General features: G+C 38.4%; 1 protein-coding gene across 1 annotated transcript; it reads right to left on the bottom strand.

The window, feature by feature from the left end:
- Window positions 1-1,105: 1,105 nt before the first annotated feature.
- Window positions 1,106-20,281, bottom strand: LOC129241801 (T-box transcription factor TBX6L-like). Its single transcript, XM_054878311.1, has 5 exons — window positions 20,185-20,281; window positions 14,241-14,397; window positions 6,317-6,584; window positions 6,003-6,140; window positions 1,106-2,095 (listed from the first exon to the last, which is right to left on the bottom strand). The coding sequence occupies exons 1-5, from the start codon at window positions 20,273-20,275 to the stop codon at window positions 1,106-1,108; spliced, it is 1,644 nt and encodes a 547-aa protein (XP_054734286.1). The 5' UTR covers window positions 20,276-20,281.
- Between the last annotated feature and the right edge of the window lie 1,267 nt (window positions 20,282-21,548).

Genomic DNA, 21,548 nt, shown 5'->3' with positions numbered 1-21,548 from the left:
ATAAGCTTTTGTGTAGTACATTTCTTTTCGTCTAATAAATATTCTGAATATAAATATGAAATAAATCGAGCTGTAAATAGGGCTTTGAATAATATCTCAACCTAACTTCATCTAACAAGTAATTTTTTGGGCAGTACATTTATTTTTGTCTAAGAAATGCAAATTCCAAATATGAAAGAAATCAGACAGTAAATACGCTAGACTTCAGCGCCTTCTACCGAAATTTAATTTTGTCTAAAACGGGCACAGTTTCAAGTTTAATGTGTCCTATGACTTTAAGCTGAATCGGTGCAGAACTTCGTAAGGCTTTGCTTGTCGAACAAACGAACTTAACACAATTATATACTATATAGTATGTATGTAAGTATGCAGAAGATTACGAATATAGGGCAGTTCACAATTGAATGCATAGAATGGCATAGCATACAAGATTTATATATTGGTTTTGCCAACGTAACTTGCCATTCTCATGATGCCAGATCAGTTACACTTAATTGTGAATTGCATTTATGGGATTTGCATTTGATTTTAGCGTTAGAGCGTTTTTTATCAGTCAGTCTAAAATGTTCCGCTATAAGCATTTTCCTTTGTAGTAGTAATGCCGCATTTATTCTGCCCTTCTTCCAGGGCTGCCCAATTTTGGTGTTCTTTTCTCAAAATTATCTTTTCTCTAATTTATCTGTGTACACCAGTTCGTCAAAATAGTTGTGAAAAATGTATGTAATAGAATATATAATCTGTGAAAGGGTTGAATGTTTCTTGTTTTTTTTATGAAATATGTAACATTTACTAGGGGCATATGGCAACATTACGAAAATGGAGTGAACTTTTTTTAAAGAAAACGCTTTTAGTTCCAAAATACTCTGAATTGAATAAAATTACTCAATACATTATCGAATGACTTGGATCGTAGACAATGATTATCTTATTTACAGTTAAGCGCATAGATATCTACACAATACAAATACACATACATTAACATATATTAAAACAAACTTCACAAAACTAGTATCTTTAAAAAGGAAATTGCTTACTGATATTTACACATAAATATATAAATATGTCCTCTAAATCTTAAGAATAAGCCTCCAGCCTCCCGGTTGTACTAGCTGCCACCTCCTAAAATGGCCGAAATGCTAAATCCTTTCCGCTTTGGTGGCGAATGGCTCGTTGTGCTTTCCAGTTGCACCACCTGTGTAACATTTGACTGCAGAGTAGGTATTGTTTTTCTCTCATTATCTTCAATGGCGCGCTGTGGCAAGTCCTTTGTGTCAGTGGCAAGCGAATGGGAAGGGATTTCGTTAGCACGTGTTGTCATCGATCCATCGACGAACGAGGGATACGGAAAATGTTCGGAAGCTGGTGGCATCGCTATGGACAAGTTTTGATCTTCAGCAGCCACATGTGGTAGGTGCGCATGTTGTGTGTAAACGGGCTGTGCTCGGCCGAAGTAGGTGCAAGCCAAGTCGACCAGCGATGGCCGAAGCATTGATTGCATGTTTTGCTGCAAATGTTGCATGAACGACGAGGGGCCACCGTTGGCGAAGGCAATACTGGCAGTTTGCTCCGACAGCTGTGACCATTCAAGTAATGTCGGTTGCAAACTCGTTTCTTCAGCCACAAATAAATTAGACCCACATTCGCTACCCACATGCGCATTAACGATCATCTCTTCGAGCGGTGTCGATGCTATCGAGCCGGCAGACTCATTTGATCTCAAGCGCTTAATTTGTGGTCCATCGTCATCGGTATCGGCATCCGCTACAATGTCAACGTCCACAAAGGCGATGTCGTCGCTGTTCGGTTGTGCTGCCTTATCGGAACAAATTGATGATCCCGACTCGCTGGTCACTGCAAACGTTGACATTGTTGGCGAGACAGCGCCACGCTGACTGTGGGAATGTGCTTGAGGCTGCGATTGCAATTGTCTTACTCCGTGGTGGCGCCCTGTTTGTTGATGGGATTGTTGCTGTTGTTCGGAGTCCTCGTCGGAAGGCGATGAAGACATTTTACGTTTGCTTCGCGATTGGCCCGTTTCGCGGAAGCCTTTCGCAAACGGATTGTTGTCTATCTTCAATTTAGTGATGCGATCATTCTGTGAAATGTAAAGTGCAAAGATAAAAATTTCGAATTTATAATGTATTTGGATGTTAAAATGTAAAAAGCAACCGCATGTACAGACGTATGCCAGCATTAATTTGTCTACCTATTAATATATGCACAAATAGTCTCAAAGTGGCCTAATCCAGTAAAAGTCTCGCGACCGTCCGATTTACAATAGGCGATGTCCATTCATACATATATATGTACATATGTGTATTAAACGTAAGTTGCACAGAATTACTTTATAAAAAACCTATGCTCTGTTATGTGGCATGAGGTTACCACTAAACAAATGGACCTTCTTAAGAAAGAATGGGCAAGCCATCCGGAGTCAGACAATAACATGACATAGCGGATTTCGTAATTTGCCTGTATGTAGAAGTAGTTAAAAAACGCACATTGATTTGGTTAATGAGTTATGTATGCACATATGTATGTATGTTAAGACTGGCGCCCCAAGATGCGGAAACAAAAACACAGCAAGTGCCCAAATTATCCATTCAGGCATAGAGCTGGCACAAAAACTCAATGTAGACGCACCAGAATTAGTTGCGATTCGGGTTTGTTAGAGGCGTTACATGCTAATTTGAATTAGACGACCAGGGTGTATTTGTTTGATCCTTTTGAGAGTAGGTGTCCAGCAGATCCCGCAAGCAATCTGTGTATACATTCATACATACATACATTGTCGATTTTTGTAATTTCTTTTATTTAACATTTGCATCTTGAGAACTTAAAATTATAATACAAAACAGAGACATTGTTGGAATGCATTTTTTATTATGATCTGGTAGATAATTTCATGGCATTTATTTGTTGAATTGATATCCATACATGGTCCATTCAATCAGTCTAATTTTTGACTACTTTTTCCAAAAAATCTGAATAATAAATCAAAATCCCTACGCCAAATATTTTACCTAATCGAAGGACAAAGGCCAACAATTTGAGAACGACGACGAATGGACATTTCGGCGTCTTCTTCAACACTTCGCTCTATGAGTCTCGCGAACAGATTTATTTGTTTAAAGTAAACGATAAACGATTTATGATGTCTTGCCAAACTTTACTGATCAGAAATGTCAACACAGTTTGCCATTCTCAGCTGACAAACTATAGTCATCAATATCGGTAGTTCTCAATATATATAGGTATAACGGTATTTCGCAGCAGCAAAACTTCAACAGTTGTAATATGGTGCTTGATTTATTGGCTCACTTGAATAGAGGCACCCAGTTAGCCTACATTTTTCGCGCATTAAAACTCTGAAAAGGGACCGTGTTTTAAAGCATTCTTTGTTTTTGGTCGACAACTTCTTAGTTCTAATAAAATGGGAAAGAAGAGGCACTTCCAAATCGCAAAATTGCCAAAAGGAATGGTCGAGTTTGTTGCAATGTTTGCAATTTCTACAGCAAAAATGAAAGAAATGGCAAATATTGCACCCAGCGAATCCCCTGTTTGAAGAACTATTCTAAAAGTGCCACATATAAAGCATACAAAATCACAAAAAACCGCAATTGTATAAATTTCGCAAAAAACCCACTTCGATTTTGCGTGGTCTCTTGGCTTGAAGTTAGTAACGAAAATTCTTTAATTCGAATCATTAAAATGGTCTGATCTGAAATTCCATTAGGCTACCAGGCTATACAAATCCAAACGTATTTACGAAGAAATTTATAAACAAGGTGGCAGCACAAACTAATAAGCTTAAAATAATAAATAAATAAAAAATGGGACATTTATAACTATTTTTTTCTTATTTGTTTAGTGCCTCTATTCAAATGAACCAGTAAATTAAGCACAATATTACAACTGCTGCGAAATACCGTTAGATGGAATAATATTTTGGTTGCCTTAATAACCATTTTCTTCCATACAAATGATTGCCTCTATTCAAGTGAACCGGACTATATATCACCAGTTATCATTATATTTATTAAAATAACGTACGCGTAGTCCATGAAAATAACGGTGACTCCAATATGGTCCACTCAGACACATCTGCTAACAATTCGACCAGTTGTCAAATAATTAGGTTTAATTTTAATTTTCTTGCAGTGAGTTTGGAAAACTATTTATTGTTCTTTGAATGAAAGGAGTCAGCTGAAATGACGTGAACCAAGTAGGAAAGCAGAATTCCAGTGACTCAGTATTGCTTAGCTCTGTAACGGATGTTCACTTTTTACAAATTCGATTGGAGTATTTAATTTGCATTGACACAGTAGTTTTTGCTTGGGCGACGCATTAATGCTAGCCGAATTCTAATGAAAGTCTTTCGGGATAATGCCAGAAATGCCTTTTCCGAAATAAATTAAATTATTATCCTGTTTTTTATTTTTACATTATTGTTTTTATTGCAAATTTAATATGACATTTCTAAACTAGATATTCCATCAAACCGAGATTCACCCAGATATTTTAAGTTCTGAATCACGCAGGATATGCTCTACAGCTTCCCTTGAGCCGTGCTCCCCACATTATAAGCAAACGCTGCTGCACGCCTATCATAGTTATACAGGGTGGGCCAAATAAGACCTACTAATTTTAAACACAAAAATCTTTTTTTTTTGACATATTTATTTTTCTCTTTTTGTAGGTTATAATTGAATTGTTGGAAATTTATTATGGAACCGCCAACAACGACTACAATACGCTATTCGTTTTACACAATTAGCCACACAAATTGATTTTTTAAATAATGTTTTGATGTCGGATGAAGCGCATTTCCATTTAAATGGTCATGTCAACAAATAAAACTGTAGATTGTGGGGCTCTGAATATCCAAGGGCAACACACCAACATCAGTTGCACCTATCTATGTAAATGTAGTGTTTGGTGTGGTGTTATGGCCATTAGAGTTATCGGTACATATTTCTTCGAAAATGAGGATGAAACGCTGGAATCGATTTCAGGAGCTTCTTATAGAACATTGATTGAAAACTTTTCGCGGCCAATGGCGGAGCAGTATCCTAATTTGTGATTTCAACAAGATGGAGCAACTGCGCATACTGCTAGGTCTTATTTGGCCCACCCTGTACAATCTATTCGTGTTAGTGATAGTACAAATCGAGTACGAATGTGATCGTTATGTTTGCACATGACCTTAGCATTTCTGAAAGTGGACAACTCTTCAATCTTGTTCCGCATTTTCTGATCATGCCTTTCTGAAATACGCCGTTTTTCGCCATATCGTCTACTATTTCATTCCCTTCAATGCCCCTGTGGCCTGGACCCAATCGAAATGTACCTTAGAATTCGCTGCCTACCTTTCTACTGCTTCCCTGCTCTGAAGAACGACCTTGGACGTTTTACCAAACAATGTAATTGATTTAATGGCTGCTTGACTATCTACATATATAAAAGTGAACCTTGCATGTGGCGCCAGTAGTATCACAACCTTCGTATTATTCGTATTATTTTGTCAGCGCATTATTAGACAAAATATATGTACATACATCAAGGACTTTTCAACAAATATCTTTCATATCTACATCTGTGAAAAAGTTAAAATAGATGCGTGAAAAAGTTATAACCACTTTTCTTTCATATGCGTATTCACTTTAAAAGTAACTGTTATTAGTAATTTTAACTGTTATACACACTTTTTTGTGCACAACAAATAACCATACTTTACTCCAAGCGTATACGCTAGGTAATGCATTCTAAGCATGCGATTTCACGCGGGAGCATAATAATTGAGAACGGAATAAGTGGTAATCTTATCCAAGAAGACAGTTTATGGAGTAATTAAAATAGCTGTAATTAGTCCATACTTAAAAAGTGTGATCACCTAGAAATCTTCCTATGCCGTCGGCATATTTATTTTAATATTTGTTGGCACATACAAAAATATATTTCATGTATCTACAAAGATATGTATGTATGTATGCATTACTAACCTGGTAGGCGGTTACAGCTACAAACTCGGTTTCGGGAAATAAAAATGCTTGCTGCGGCGCCCAGGGTATTTGAGTTAAATCTGCAGTTCGGATCACGTGTATACGTGGTTGGTACTTATGCATACTGGCCAAAACAATCTGAAAACATGCGTACACATATTTGTATATTCGTACATTACAATTCATTTCAATGCAAGCATGGAAGTGCGTCTTATACGATAGTGCGATCAGGTATTTAATGTACAATTCTAACACCCATTCCAAGGCCTGCATAATACATACATATCTGGGTGAATATAAGTAAGGATACTTACATGGCCATTGCTATCCAGGGTGTTATTGGTGAGCTTCACTTTGTTAAAGAGGATAGGCTGGGCTTGCCAATGAGCTCCGGATGCTGGGCTGTCTGGGTGCAAGTACATCCGTTGAGGGCTCTGAGGTTCCGCGCCACCGGCTGGCATCCATTGTGACCCTGAGAACTTGTAGCGACAATCGCCGATCGGCACCATTTCCAGCAGAACACAGTAATTAGCCTCATCCTCTAGGCCGGAGAGCGAAAGCCGCATCGAGGGAAACATACGTCTGCATAAAAATACACACATACATACATATATAGTAGAGGGCTTCTTATTTGACAAAATTTCTTTTTTTTAATTTTTGTCACGTCTTACTCTACTTTAAGTATTTTAGGCCATAATAAATGTTTAAGCATCTTTAAAGTAATATTTATGGGTCGCTGCCAGCAAACGAAAAATTTTAAAACCCGACCATGACGAGGTGAGAATAGCGATAACACGACTAAAGAACAACAATACGCCAAGTCTTGGAAAGAATCCATGAAAGGAGAATCGACACACACCATCTCTTTGTTGATTTTAAAGCTGCATTGGACACCACGAAAGGTAAACCCGCAAAACTAATACGGCTATGCAAAATGACGCTGTTCAATACCAGCCACGTCGTCAGGATTGTGTAGGACCTCTCCGAGCCGTTTGATACCAAACGAGGTTTCAGACAGGGTGACTCGCTGTCGTGTGACTTCTCATGCGAGCTACAGAACTTAATCGTTCAGGCACGATTTTTCAGAAGAGCGTACAATTGTTGGCGGTTGCCGATGTTATTGCAATCGGCCTTAACAATCGCGCTCGGGATAAAGAAGCAAGGCGAATGGGGATAAGAAAGCAAAGACGAGGATAAAACGAAGTACCTCCTGTCATCAAACAAACAGTTGGCGCACTCGTGTATCGGCACCCACGTTTATTTAGAAACCACCTTTAACACCGATAACGACTGACATTGTTGACATTGACATTCAAATCCTACGGAGTGCTTGTTTGGACTAAGTAGGCAACTGGGTAGTAAAGTCCTCCCTCGACGACCAAAACTAACACTCTATAAGTCCGTCCATGGCACAGAATATGACAATATCCAATGAGGCGTCCCTTGGAGTGTTTGAGAGGAAGATTCTGCGGAAGATTTTTGGACCTTTGCACGATGGCGGCGGCGAGTATCGTAAGCGATGGAATAATGAGCTGTACGAGTTTTACGACGACATAGACATAGCGCAGCGAATAAAGATCCAGCGGCTTCGTTGGCTGGGTCATGTCGTCGGGGATGGATACAAACGCTCCGGCTCTGAAAGTATTCGATGCGTAACCAACTGGTGGTAGCAGAGGAAGAGGAAGGTCTCCTCTACGTTTGAAAGATCAGTTGGAGAAGGACTTGGCTTCATTTGGTGTGTTCAACTAGCGCCGGTTAGCACGAGAAAGAAATGACTGGCGTTGTTAAACTCGGCAAAATCGCGTAAGCGGTAATCACGCCAATCAAGAAGAAGAAGAAGAAGAAGAGTAGGTTTTGCTCATATGCACTCTTTTTTAGGATGCTAGTCGTACTTTGCCAATGTAGGACAGAAGAGACCTGGTAGGGCAGTCAAATGTTTGCGGCAGAATGGATAAAAACTCACCGCTCCGTCAGAAGATGCATTATTTAATATAATATAACGTTTTCACTGCGACTTAGTTGAGGGTTTGCTGCCTTTGGCGCGTCTAAGCGCATACACCTGCCAACACTTGTCTAATCCCATAAAAATTTCAAACCCATCTATCGCAGCGTGTTTTTGTAGGGCTGGCGCATATTAATATAAAATGGTGGCTTTAGTGTTCATTTACGTGGATTTTTTCTTCTGCTATTGCAGTCTCATTGAAACAAGACAACAATGTTTTGCAGCTTGTCAATATCGAGACACTTTGATTGGCTGCCGGTGACTAAAATTTAGATATACAGTGAACAGCAGAAGTCTTGATATCCTACCTTTTATAACAAGTTTTCTTGAAGGCTTTTCAAATATACTTCTTTTTTCATTATTTTATCAATAAAAACAAGATTAACCGCTTTAATTGTATTTTTTGGACTCAGTTCCTCATTTCGCTTCCTCCACACTTTAAGACGCTCATCATATCTTTAAATATTATACTACGATTCGTCGGAGAAAATTACTTTGTCCCAGAAGTCAAATTCTTTGAGTTGAAAAGTTCTGGCAAATTTGAGGCTTTTATTTCTATTAATATCACTGAAAAAGGTTTTTTTTCTAGCAATACATGCCTTATATCCATTTCTCTTGATTGACCTGCGCACTGTGCCCGATGAAATAATGGTGTTGAGATGTTTGCAATACAGTAACTATATTCGGAGCACTTTCGAAAAGGATTTTTTCTATTGTTTTCTAGATAAGGCGTTTATCTCTCTCAGTTATCTTTCTAGGACGGCCTGAGCTCTACTTATTTTCGATCCTTTTCTCCTTTTTGAATCTTTGTATTACCTTTTCCACTGTTGCTGTACAGCTGCCGATGGTTTTCCCGACTTCTCAGTATGATTTTCCATCTTTATGCATGCGTACAACACCTTTTTTCTCCTCTCCGATCTCAATTCTTTTCGAGAAGTTATTGGACACGTAAAAAAGTAAACACAGATGCGAATAAATGAACTTCATCGTTATACTGAAAATAGTGTGCCAACAAATATTATTTCGAAGCACCGTAAATCAAAACTACCGTTATTTCGCCAATTGGCTACTTCAAAGTGCGAGCCAACACTTTTGCTGTACGAATTTCTTACTTACAGTTACATTTTTGCTTGCCGTTGTTGATGCAGCACACAAAGTGGATTCTTTTTGTTTTTCATTACGAATGCATACAAAGTGTATTAAGCAAATATTAATAAAGTTTTTCAGAATCTATAAAATGTGTGACATTTATTAAAATTATACTTATAAATACATAGTAGGGTATCAAGGTTTATGCTGTGCACTGTATGTACATATGTACAGCTGTGTTCAAAAATATAGTAGTGCAGAACCTTCATATTCATTTTGCTATATGCTAAACATTACAAATTAAACTGGTTTTCATATATTTCTAAGAATAGCGTACAAAGAAGAGAATAGTGAAAAGATACCGTTAGTTTTCCATTGGTTTGTGTACTTTTTTGATGACTTTTGAGAAGTGTATAGTAGTGGTTACAATAAAGGAAAAACACAATTGAATAACTTCATTCAAAAATGATTTTTTGAGTTCTTCATACTTAATACAGTCTAATATTTAGTTATGTATATAGCCTTTATTTTTGATAACGGTTTCGTATCAACGGGGCATGGAATCGATAACGCTTCAAGGGGATTTGAGATCATTCTTCCTGAACCACTTGCCAAAGCTCAGCTTTGTTTGAAGCATTTGCACTTGCCACAACCCGTTTAAAATATCCTCATAAGTTTTCGATCGGATTAAGATCTGGGGACTGAGGTGGCCATAGCATAAGATCGATCTTTTCGGATGCAAACCAATCTTTCGCAAGCTCGTATGTCTAGGATCGTTGTCCTGTTAAAATGCCCATTTTATAGGCATTTCCCAACTGGCATATATTAGCATTGTATTTTGTAATATGTCTACATAAACATGTCTATCCATAATCCCATTTATCATATGGATAGGGCAAACGCCATTGCAATCCCATATCATTATACTTAGCCCACCATGCTTAACTATCTTCTTTGTGTACCTAGTATTATATTCGGTGTTTGGTGTTTGGTGGACGTCGTACATACTGCCTAGAGCCTGTTCCACCAAATAAAACAATTTTGCTTTCGTTTGTTCACAATATGTTTCGCCACTTTTCTGCGGGCCAGACCAGATGAGCATTTGCAAATCTGAGTCGTCCTTCCACATGCTTCCTAGTCAAAAGGGGTAAGTTTCTAGGACTTCTGGCATTTAGGTTTTGCTCAATTATACGACGATGGACTGTAACGTCCCTGACCGAGAGATTCAATTCCTTTTTTCTAAATTTAGATGATGCTGACGGCCTTATCTTGCTAAAGCGCACATTGCGTCTATCTTCAACAGTGGTTGTTTGGCATTTTCTACCTCGATTTTCTGGCTTTTTTATAATGAATCGCATTAAACATCATTGTAGGTGTGCAGCCAACAATATTTTCGATTTGCTTATATGTTTTACCTTTTGCTCTGCTAACTATCAAATCTCTTTTCTCAGCTGTGCAATTCTTTCCCAGCCCACTAGAATAAAAAATTGTTACAAACCCAATGAAACCATTCACCAAAATATTAATTACTACATTACACTTACTATTGAAGTTTTTTGTTGTACTAATAAATTATTTTAATTGGTTTGCAACCACTCACACCAAGCGCTACTATAATTATAAACAGTCACTTTTCGGTGCATTTCGCAAAAGTCATCAAAAGCTTACAAAAACCAATGCAAAACTAATGGGATCTAATCGCTATTCTCTTCTTTGCATTCTATTCTTAGAACACAAATGAACACGTGTTCATTTCACACTACTATATTTTTGAACACAACTGTACGGATAAAGTAATGGAGCACACAATTCCCATCAAACAAGTAGTGGACAGCGTTGGCAGTTCTCTGAAACCCAAAACCTGCAAACCCTGGGCTTAGCTTTGGCGGAATAGAAGCGAATGGCTAATTTTCGAACGTTGTGAAACAAAAAGCACCCACCTAGCATGTACATACATAGGTACATACGGTATATACATACGCATTTAGCCAATTGTAGATATGGATGGATTGTGCGTAAATATTCTAAAATAAACTCTGGCGGCTTTATACACTTTATGTATTAATTGCAGCATTCAAACATACATGTACATATGCCCATATGAATACGTACTGATCTACATGTGCATGTTTGCATTCCGGATGTCCAGAGTGGGCGTAACAAATATTTACTTGAGACATTTATATTTACTCTTTACCCGTCACTTTTCTGCTATTTACAATAGAATTGCTTACTCAGAGAAGAATAAAGTACGAAGGAAGAACTATAGAAGCAAGCCAAATGGTCGTACATTTGTATTGGGTTTCCCAATAGGGACATAACAATTTTGCACTTAAATACAAACAAACTTTTGGTGATCTGGCAACATCAGAACATAATTCAAGGCTCTCATTTTTATCATTGCTATTAAAAATTACTGCCAAAACTCTGAGTCGGCAGTCAAAACTTCAAGTGAATTGTTTATATGTAATAATAAATTCGGTCGAAATATCCAAAATGTCGCAGCTTCTATTCAAATTGAATTCAGCCTATTCTACGCTCTTTACAGAACTGGAAACCTCTCAGTTGACATTCGGGAGAATTTTGTACCTTTAAAGTTAAAATCACCTGAAGAAATGAAGCGCCGAAGTTTCTCTCAATGTTCGTATTTAAAAACCCTGTGGCACTATGCCTTCTACATTTTTATTCATGCATACACTAGACTGCACATACATACATACACATGGACGTGTTTGCAGACAAGTATGTATAAACTGCACATAATCAACAGCTAAAAGGATACGACGAGTGGCCAGCAGGTGGCCGAGCGCTTGGCGCCAGTCATGGTGTTCATATTTTTTGTTTCGGTTTATGTGTGCGCTCCGTTCTCCAATTCTTCCCTCAACTTGAATTCCAAATCACGAAATCATTTGTGTGCAAGTGCGTAAACTTCTCAGTTTGCGGGCCGTAGTGCACGAACCATCAGCGAATAGCTGCCGAATGATTAATTATGAAAGCAGCTTCTTTTTAAACTTTGTACCATATTATGTATGCTAAATATCAAAATTGATTTTCGGATAAACGACTACACAAATTAAAACCTTCGTCAAAGTACACTCGTACATACATACATATTATATGTGGATGCATTCAAACATAGATAATCGGTAGCATCGCCAAAATACCTTCCGTGATTTTCTTGTTTTTGTTGTCTCGATATACATATGCACATAGTATCTGCGGGAGGGTGATCTTAGCAGCGTATCTATACGCAGATCCATGGCCATCACATGTCATACTGTGGACAGGTATCGATTACACAGTTCGGTCTACCAACGTCGTCGACTGACAACTGGCGCCCAACAATTAAAAATTCAAATAACACCAATAAAAACTAAAAACAAAAAAAATGCTGCACACCATTGATGCTCATTCCGAACCCTTTGCTTTGCTACCAGCTTTGGTGTGTGCATGCACATATGTATATACATATGTACATATGTATGTATGCAGGTATGGTTGGCTGGTTGCACATGTGTGTCCATTAAACTTGTACATCTGAATAGCTCGAAATTCCGCCACTCACTACTACTCATAAATAATTCATACAATTCGAAATCAGCTTCCTCTTAAAAACTTTACCTTTTTCTCGCTTGCACGAATTTGGGCGATTGTGTGAGAAAAAACGGCCAGAGATTTTGGTCAACTCCAAATTATTCTGATTCTGGAAGCGCTACCATAAAACGCAGTTCAAACGTCTGCGCTGGAGCGTCGGTGCATACACCGACCAATACAACTAAATGGGTCAGAGAAGCTCTGGTAGCTCTATGCTTGGCTACTGGCTTGGCCAGTTATTTTGCTTTGTCTGCTCGATCGTTTAACGCGTTACAGTGTCTCGCTTATCGGCCGTCCGATCAGAATGCTTGTTGAAAGTGTGAAATTGCTCGTAGTATTTGTCGGACAATGGATGACACGCTGCGGACTTTGTCAACGCATCATTTTTTATGTGTGCGACAGAAGGTCGGAGAGACACACCATTGGCGCCGAAATGAACATTGGCTGAAATGGGCGCACTGAAAAAAATTGCTGGTCGAACAGAAAGGCAATACAATTTTTAAATACCTATCCAATGTGAATCCACAGAAAATGGCTTCGCTACAGTAGCAAAGTTGTATTTCTTGCGATTGCTGGTTGGCATGTAAAAGTGCCCTGCTTCTTGGTTGTTGCTTCATCTGTTTGTTTACATTCTCATTGAAATTTTGACATTCGAACGCCCGCACATACGTACATATTTATAAGATGCAGGTGTCAATAGACGTAATGGCTGTCCATGGCTTAAGTCCAAAACATAAGGTTGTATGCAAGTTAGGTCTTGTTTTGCCAACTTTATACTGAGCATCAACTGATCTTTAGCTGCGTTGGGAACATTTGAAGGCGAAATGCCACAAACCCCACAAATTCGTTAATTATAATACCTAGTTCGAAACAAGCTGGCAACTCCATGTAACACACGTTCGTACGAAAGTTACATGCATTCAGTGATCATTGTGCATACATCCGTACAAGTACATACAAACATACATATTTACATGTATGCATTTTGCGTGCACTTGGCATATACCATAGAATTTTCGCATCGCTTATTTGTTTGTGAGAAATTCTTGTCGCGCCGACACTGTCGCCGCTGCCGCCATTACCAACGTAAACAATTCACAGGCGCCATTCTTTGATGACCACTTAAGCATTTTTGACTAATGTCGTCGCGCCATTGAGGATCGCAAAGTGCGCTGCCTTGTGGCGGCATGCCACGCATTCACAGTTTAGTTCCGAAATTATGTGTTACGTTGGCATCTACGGCTGCTAAGGACAAACGAACAAATATAATACAATTTCTACTTACATTTATATACGCATATGTGTGCATGGACGTACATATGTGGATGGTCAAGTACTTTGATCGACCACTTGTAAGAACACGCACTCATACATACACATATGCACATACATATGTACGAACGAGCACAACCTGTTTTTGGGCTGCCGCCGATTATGATACAAGTTTTACAAATTGAAGAATTGACTAAAGATTCGTTTTTTGACTTACCCAGCTGGGTTTTGCAATCGTTATTAATTGCAATAACAACACATTTTATTAACAAGCTTCTTACCTGCCACTCTTTGTTATAATCATTTCCGTGCCAATTTGATGAAACTGCTTCCAAAGCTGATCGTTTTGCAGTGTTACCTCTACTCCCGGCAAAGAGATTCTCGGTGGCATTATCACGTGTCGCGGAAGCGGAATGGGCAGCATGTGCGGGAACGGATCTGTTATGTGTATGAATACATGAATTAATACATACATGTCTACAAACATATACATACATATGTAGTTATGTGTTAGAAAGCAAAAACAATTACATTTCATACGCAAGCATTTCATACAAAATACATATGTACATATGTACGTACATTTCATGTGGAAGGAAAATCGATAATTTATACCAACACATATCAGATGACAGACAAAAATGATAAATTATATACAAGTACATACATACATACATATGCATTACTTAACAAGCCTTGTGCAACAAACCACAGAATGTATGTATGAACACTATCGACTTGGGTTCGATTTGTGTTATAGAAATATGAATGTATTGATGTTGTTCCGCTCATGGAGGGACGGACCTACAACGAGGGCAGATGCTTTTTATAAGAAGCTGTTTTAAGGCAGAATACGCTCGGAGGTTTGCCGTTATCTGCCGCGGGGAGACTGTTGTTAGAAAAAAAGTTATAGTTGCTATACCATGGAGAAAAGAATTCAGAAGGTGTGGCCAACATCAGACTTGCTGAGGTTACCGCAACGAACGAAGCCGACCCATTACTTTGTTACTGTCTGAACAACGCCTGCTTGGACGAGTGTGTGAATCAGCGACATAAATAATTTTTTCTTTGTCCCGGTTGACGATCCCAAAATTCCACGATTTTCGAGCAAATTCATGGCATAGTTGAAAACTTAAATTTTATTGTTCATAGCTACTACAACATCCGGTTTCCTATTTTATAAGTAATATAATTCTTTATTAATTTATCAGTGTGACACGGACTCTTCTACACTAAAACTATTGATTACATATTTAGTTTTTGTGACGTTTATGGCTCTTCGAAATTCCATACCCCTTCACAACGGAAAAATTAGTCTTTGCGTGAATGTCTCATACGCGACAGTAACAGTATTCTCTCATAAGCTACACTAGAACACACTTTTGCTTGTTTTTTTACAATCCAAAGCAATTCACGAAAATTTAAATGTTAAACTCGAAGAACTGTTGGAACCTGGTACTACAAAATATAATTGGATGAAAAAGTACTCTGCGCCCTAAGTACTTTTTTGCAATAAGATTAAACATTCTCTAATTCCCCGCAAAAAACGGCTTATTTCAGGTGAAATGTGCGGGCAGAATACTGTTGGCGCATTCCCGATTTCGTGGCAGCCAAAGTAACTCTCCCAGCTTTGTTGTTTCGGATGGCCCAACCTTGTAATCTATCCTCCTTGCTAAGAGCTATTCAAGAATTTTACTTGCTCTCAAATTCTTGTGAAAGTTACTTTCTTTAACAAAATATAGCTTTGAATTATTATTAAATGAAAAGTTTATGTAGTTATTTACAACTGTATCTAATAGTCTGTACAAATCCTTGTGCCTCGAGATTATAAAAATATATATTTTTAATTGTATTGATGTATCGTCTTTGGTGACTTTCTTACACATACATATGTACATATGTATAGGTATTATTAAAAAAACAGTGAATATCGTGGAGAGCTATTTGGTTTTGAACAAGGCCTTCGTTCTTCAAAACCAAATAAAAGAAAGATGAAAACGATTCAAGTTTTTATTGGATTAGAAAGAGTAATGTTTGGTAGTTATAAGTGAAAACCTGTATTGGACGGATATCCACCACAATCACGGTTACAAATGTAGATTTTTTAAACCAAAATCGTAATCACTTTTTGGCAAAATTGACAAATGGGTTGATTCCGTTAATCACGTCATGAATTTTCAGTTTTACGACTGCAATCGGTGCGATTGGCTTCGTATGGACTGTATTTTAACATATTCTCACAAAATTGAGTCCCGTGATGTTTAATCGGGAAATTTGGTTTACAATAAATTCATTTTTTCGATGTCTATGTCACATGTGGTACCGCATGCCAGTGATATCCATATGAACAGTAACAGGCCAAACTCCAGGTAGCGTGACCGTATTTCTAACCGCATTTTCGAAAATAAATGGCCCATCCACGCTACCAGATAGTACTAAACGTCCCGGTTGAACATGCTTCGGTGTTAGCACATCGCGTCAAATTCAAATTTATCGACCGAGTCCATAATAGCGGTCATCACGACTACGAGAGATCCATTTTTTATTATTTGAATGCGATTTTCAAGCGAAATTTCTTCTTTTTCTGTATGCACTGTGAACATGTTAAGAAATCAAATGTCAAAGTTGTCATGAAACTAGACTTTGAAAAACAAAGACTTTGATGAAAAACTCTTAAATCATCAGTTCAAATTTAAACAGAGTTGGTGGTTTCGTTGAAGGAAATATTTTTTTGTTAATAATCTTATGTTATAATCTTTGCTGCCTTTGCTGGAAGACAGCCAATCGAATCGAAAGTCATCGTCTAAAGATGAATAAATACTTCTAAAAGCTGTTGTTCTCAACCCTTGTTCTTAGCCCTAACACTTCTGCAAGAGAAACTGCTTGTACCACCATGGCGTATTGTTTTGTGCGAAGCGGTTACTTAATTTGTAAAGAGCAACAGGCGTAAGCCTGAATTGATAAAAGAAATATAACGCAATCTGACGAGGCGAACTCGGCGGTCAGTCGAAATATCTATCGCTTGATCATTCTATGATAAAAAGTTATATTAAAGCGGAAAGTTAGATCCGTAACCGGAACGACCCGGATTTATATCCAGCCAAGGACTGTCACTTCAGCAGCATTCCTCGTATATGCACGGGGAATGTTTATGCTGCTACAACAACCACAACATCCGACATTTCCAACTGTTAAGTCTAAAGCTTGACTTTACGTTGTTTTGCTTAAAATATTTGTTAATGTAAAGTTTGTTTAAAAAATGCAGTTTCATATTAGATAGATATGCAACTGGTATAAATAAACATAGGCGCCTTCGATTCACCACTTCTCTGCTCGCTATCTCTAGGTTCTAGGAGATTCATTAGACCGCGTTTATGCAGGGAGACTTATGTTACTTAAATTTTCCAAATTCTCTGATGTTCCTGTCGTGTTTATACCTTGGAACTGTCAGTTTTTATTATGCAGTCAACAGCAATATTGAGTAGAAGGAGAACACAAAAGGTGTTAACAGAGCACGAGAATCACAAGTAATGAGTTGAAGCAACAAATGTTTCCCTGTATGAACGCGGTCTTACTAATACTCATTAAGTGCTTCCAGGCAAATGTAATTTTCGCCTGCTCTCTTACAGGGCTACCAACATCTGTTTATTTATACCAGTTGCTTCATCTTGCGCTTGGCGAATCGAAGAGGTCTCATATCTTGGTAGCGCTGGAAAGAGCCGTCAAAACTTCATTTGTTTGTGAGTTTTACCAGTTTTATGAGGTATAAACGTACTCGCTAGCGGCGAATCTTACTCGATAATTACGTAACTTTCAGTCTTCTTTTTAGCAACATTTTGTTTTCGAGTTACAAGTGAAGTGATTGTGTGGTTTGAGCTTTTGTTATTTCAGGATGGAGTTGTGAGTTTCAAAATATTTAACAGATGATTTGATTGAAAAACAATTGCAAATAGCGGATGCCTCTTGGCACACAATGGCAAAGCAGCAGAGAAAGCTCCTCATAAAAAACCATCTGCTGTTCGGAGGTGGCATACAACTGTAGAGCCTTCCATTGAGGAAAAATATCAAGACTCACACCACAAATAGGAGGACGAGCTTACCACAAAAACAAAAAAAAATCTATATAATATGTATATATATATATATATAATGTGAGAAGTGGCTATTAAACACTAATACTGCCGCTATTCCTCTGGAGAGATGCCAGAAGTTAATAGAAAGTTTTGCAGATGTGAAGCAGTTAAAAAAATGGATACTCAGCAAAATAGTAGTCAGGTCAGAAATAAAGAAATAAATAAGTTAGGTTAGGTTACACGCGTACTGTTCCCGAATTTTAGGAGTCCCCAAGTCCTCAAGCTTCAGTTCAGGGATACACCCTAGTTTTCCAAAACTGAGAGCACCCAGGCAGCTTGCGATAGAGCCGGACAGCAGCACAGGAGATGCTTCAGGGTGTTTATTTTGTACCCGGCTCACTAAGTAATCCTTAATAGTTAGATTTAGCTTGCAAGGATGCGCTGCAACTGGGCAGTAATTAGTATGCCAACTAAAGTTCTACAGTTCCTTCTATCGAACGCTATAACCAATTCAGTAAACCTATCATCATATGCGTGTTTACACATGATCCTGGGTTCTTGCAATTGGCTAAACTAAGCCATTTGCCTCTCGCTCTCTCAACATGTGCTCCTCGATTTCTTTTTGGATTGTGCGCGGGGGCTTAAGTGCCTGACTTATTCGATTGATTTCCTGATTCTTTTGCTATTTCATCCAATATTTCATTTCCCTCTATGTCTTTATGCCGATTTGAAACAGCTAATTTCTGGTTTTCTTTCACTTCAATAAAAGTGCGCTATTTCAGTGTCTAGTGTCCGGTCCAAAATGTGAAAAATTTCGAATTTTCGAACTCCTTATAATTGTAGATATTGAAATATTATTTATGTTATGTTTTTTTTTGATGATACTGAAATAAAAGAAAATATTTGTGCAAAACCAAATGTTTTACTACACAGGTAATCGAGTATAAATAATCAAACATATGCGGACGATGTTGCCTGTTTGTTAACAGGCCTTTCGCCTATGAACATCTGCAGGAAAGTCCAGAAAACTCTGGATCTGATTGACACTTGGTGCTGTGCGAATGGGCTACCGGCAAATCCCACCAAGACTGGTATTGTCCTCTTCAACAGAAGGAGGAAGCTTGATGGACTCGTTCTGCCAAAGCTAAAAGCAGTCAGAATCCAGCTATCCAAGGAAATTAAATATCTTGGAGTAGTCCTCGATAGTAAGCTCCTCTGAAAATCAAACGTTGAAACAAAGACATCGAACGCACTGACAGCTTTCTGGCAGTGCAGAGGTGTATTTGGGAAAACGTAGGGTCTTTCTCCTAGCAAGGCTAGGATACGACCTATTATCACCTATGTATCAGTGGTCTGGATGAGTAGACTCTCTCTCGTGAAAGTCAGGAGGAGCTTATCGAGACTACAACGCACTGTGGCCATCTGTTGCACCGGAGCTTTTCCGACTACTTCAGGCCCAGCATTAGATTTTTTGATTGGTTTACCACCACTTGATGCTTTTATCTAAGGAGCTTTTATCCAATGCTTTTATCTGCAGACTGAAGCACAATGGGAACTGGTACGGCCCCTGTCCGGCATTGGAAAACAGAGAAGGGATGGACTTCGATCCAACGATTCTCTCCATGCCCCTTGACTCCTTGCCATCAAGAACTTGAAAAGAGATACAGTGTAGTTCTGCCAGAGGCTCAGTTTTGGTCAAACTCAGAAAATGAGCGCGGCAAACACTTTTTTCGCATTTTCACGGATGGCTCCAGGACCGAGCATGGGTCCGAATCTGCTCCTGAGAAAAATTTACTGATTTTTACATCTATGTGGCCAAAATTGATGCAATTGGTAAGGAGGCTGGTACAGTGGATTATCGATTATCGAGGAGTCATTTTGCGTGACGAGACTCGGTAAGCAACGACAATTTTGCAGTGGTTTTTCTAATAACGGTCGCTTCCTAAGGCTTCGAAGGCATTTCTCCCATAGTAAAACTTTCCATGAAAACCATCTACCCTCTATTTAGATAAGGGACACATGCCAGAGTTTTGAGATACATACATATGCTTAGAAAGTTCGAGAACTTATCCCATTTCCATAATTTTTTAAATAGAGAAACTGAGATTTTCATGTATTTTGAAACTAAAATTTAAAATGTCTACTTTGTTACCTGGAATACGTTGCATAATTTGTTGTCGATAGATCTCATGTGCAATTTGTTGCTGAATTCGCAAGTCCACTATTTCATTCATCGTCATCATATTGTTTGTTTTTGTAGTAGCAGGTGATGTTGGCCCAGAACTTTTTTACCCGTTCAATATTTACTCAAATAAACTTTTAGCGGTAGTTGACTCCAATTTCTTATTACAATTTCGTAATTTGCAATTGGTTTTCACATTTTAATCACTGTTGGCACCACAACGTATGTATGTATGCTCATATATGCACGTACTTTCACGAATATAAAAACAAATTTAAGCACAATCATGCAGAATGTGCGTAAGTCTGTATGCAGCTTTCATAAATGCGGAGTTCGACAGCAAATTTGAAGTCACGTCGGCACTCTGATTGTCTATCGGTGTTTTTAGCGCGATAATCGTATAGCGTTCTCGTTAACAATGCGGGTGCTAAAGTGTCGATATTGTCACATCTGTAAATAGCGAACTCGCGAGTTCGCAAACTCTCAAACTCTTTTATTACTCATTTTCCAAAAAGTGTTAATGATGATTGTATCTGTTCCATCCGATCGTGCAGCGTATGTCTTTTGTACACAGTAAATAGTTGTGCATATACTCACAACGTTATAGTAAAGAAATCTATGTATGTATGTATGTATGGGAATTATATGCATACATAAGCAAGCAAACTGCAAGTTTCAATAATCGCGCGAAGGCGTTAATTCCATTAGGTGTTGACAGTGGTTCTAGCCGTAGCTTCAGTTTAATAAAGACTTGAAGGTAAACATCGCGCGAGATAAAGCAATTCAACGACAATATCAGTGGTAGTGAAATTCAAATATGAGTTGTCACTTGGCTAAACAATTAGTAGCGCCAATGGCTTCAGTTGACAACTATTGTGCCAAACACAATTCAATACGTATGCTATTGCACTCGGATACATGCTGATTCACCAGCCGTCAGACGTGCCCGTCCCTTACAAAGTTTTCGTTTAAACTGAGTGCTGTCGATAAAGTTTACGCATTCAAGAAATTCGTCGTACCCTAGAGCCAGTTTCATTCGACTCGATTGTAATCGGAGATGTGCAAGTGAGCGTAAAAATACCTTAACACGTTGTGATGTGAAGTAATTTGTTGCACCACTATTTCTAGCGAGAATCAAAATGCCGCTTTTGTGAAAGCTTGTTTTCTCCGCTTCGTGCGCTCAGTGTCAATACGATCACTGAAAACAGCAACAACCGTTTCGTTCGAAGCACTTTGAGAGCGAGAGTGAGCACGTGGCGAATGTGAAGAAATGCCGAGAAAAGATTTGATTGGCTGCTTCGATTCCAAGCGGATTTGTGGTGAGTGTTTGTGTA

This window comes from Anastrepha obliqua, chromosome 3 (assembly GCF_027943255.1).
Source record: "Anastrepha obliqua isolate idAnaObli1 chromosome 3, idAnaObli1_1.0, whole genome shotgun sequence".
NCBI classification, from domain to species: Eukaryota; Metazoa; Arthropoda; class Insecta; order Diptera; family Tephritidae; genus Anastrepha; species Anastrepha obliqua.
This window is presented reverse-complemented; position numbering and strand designations above follow the sequence as displayed.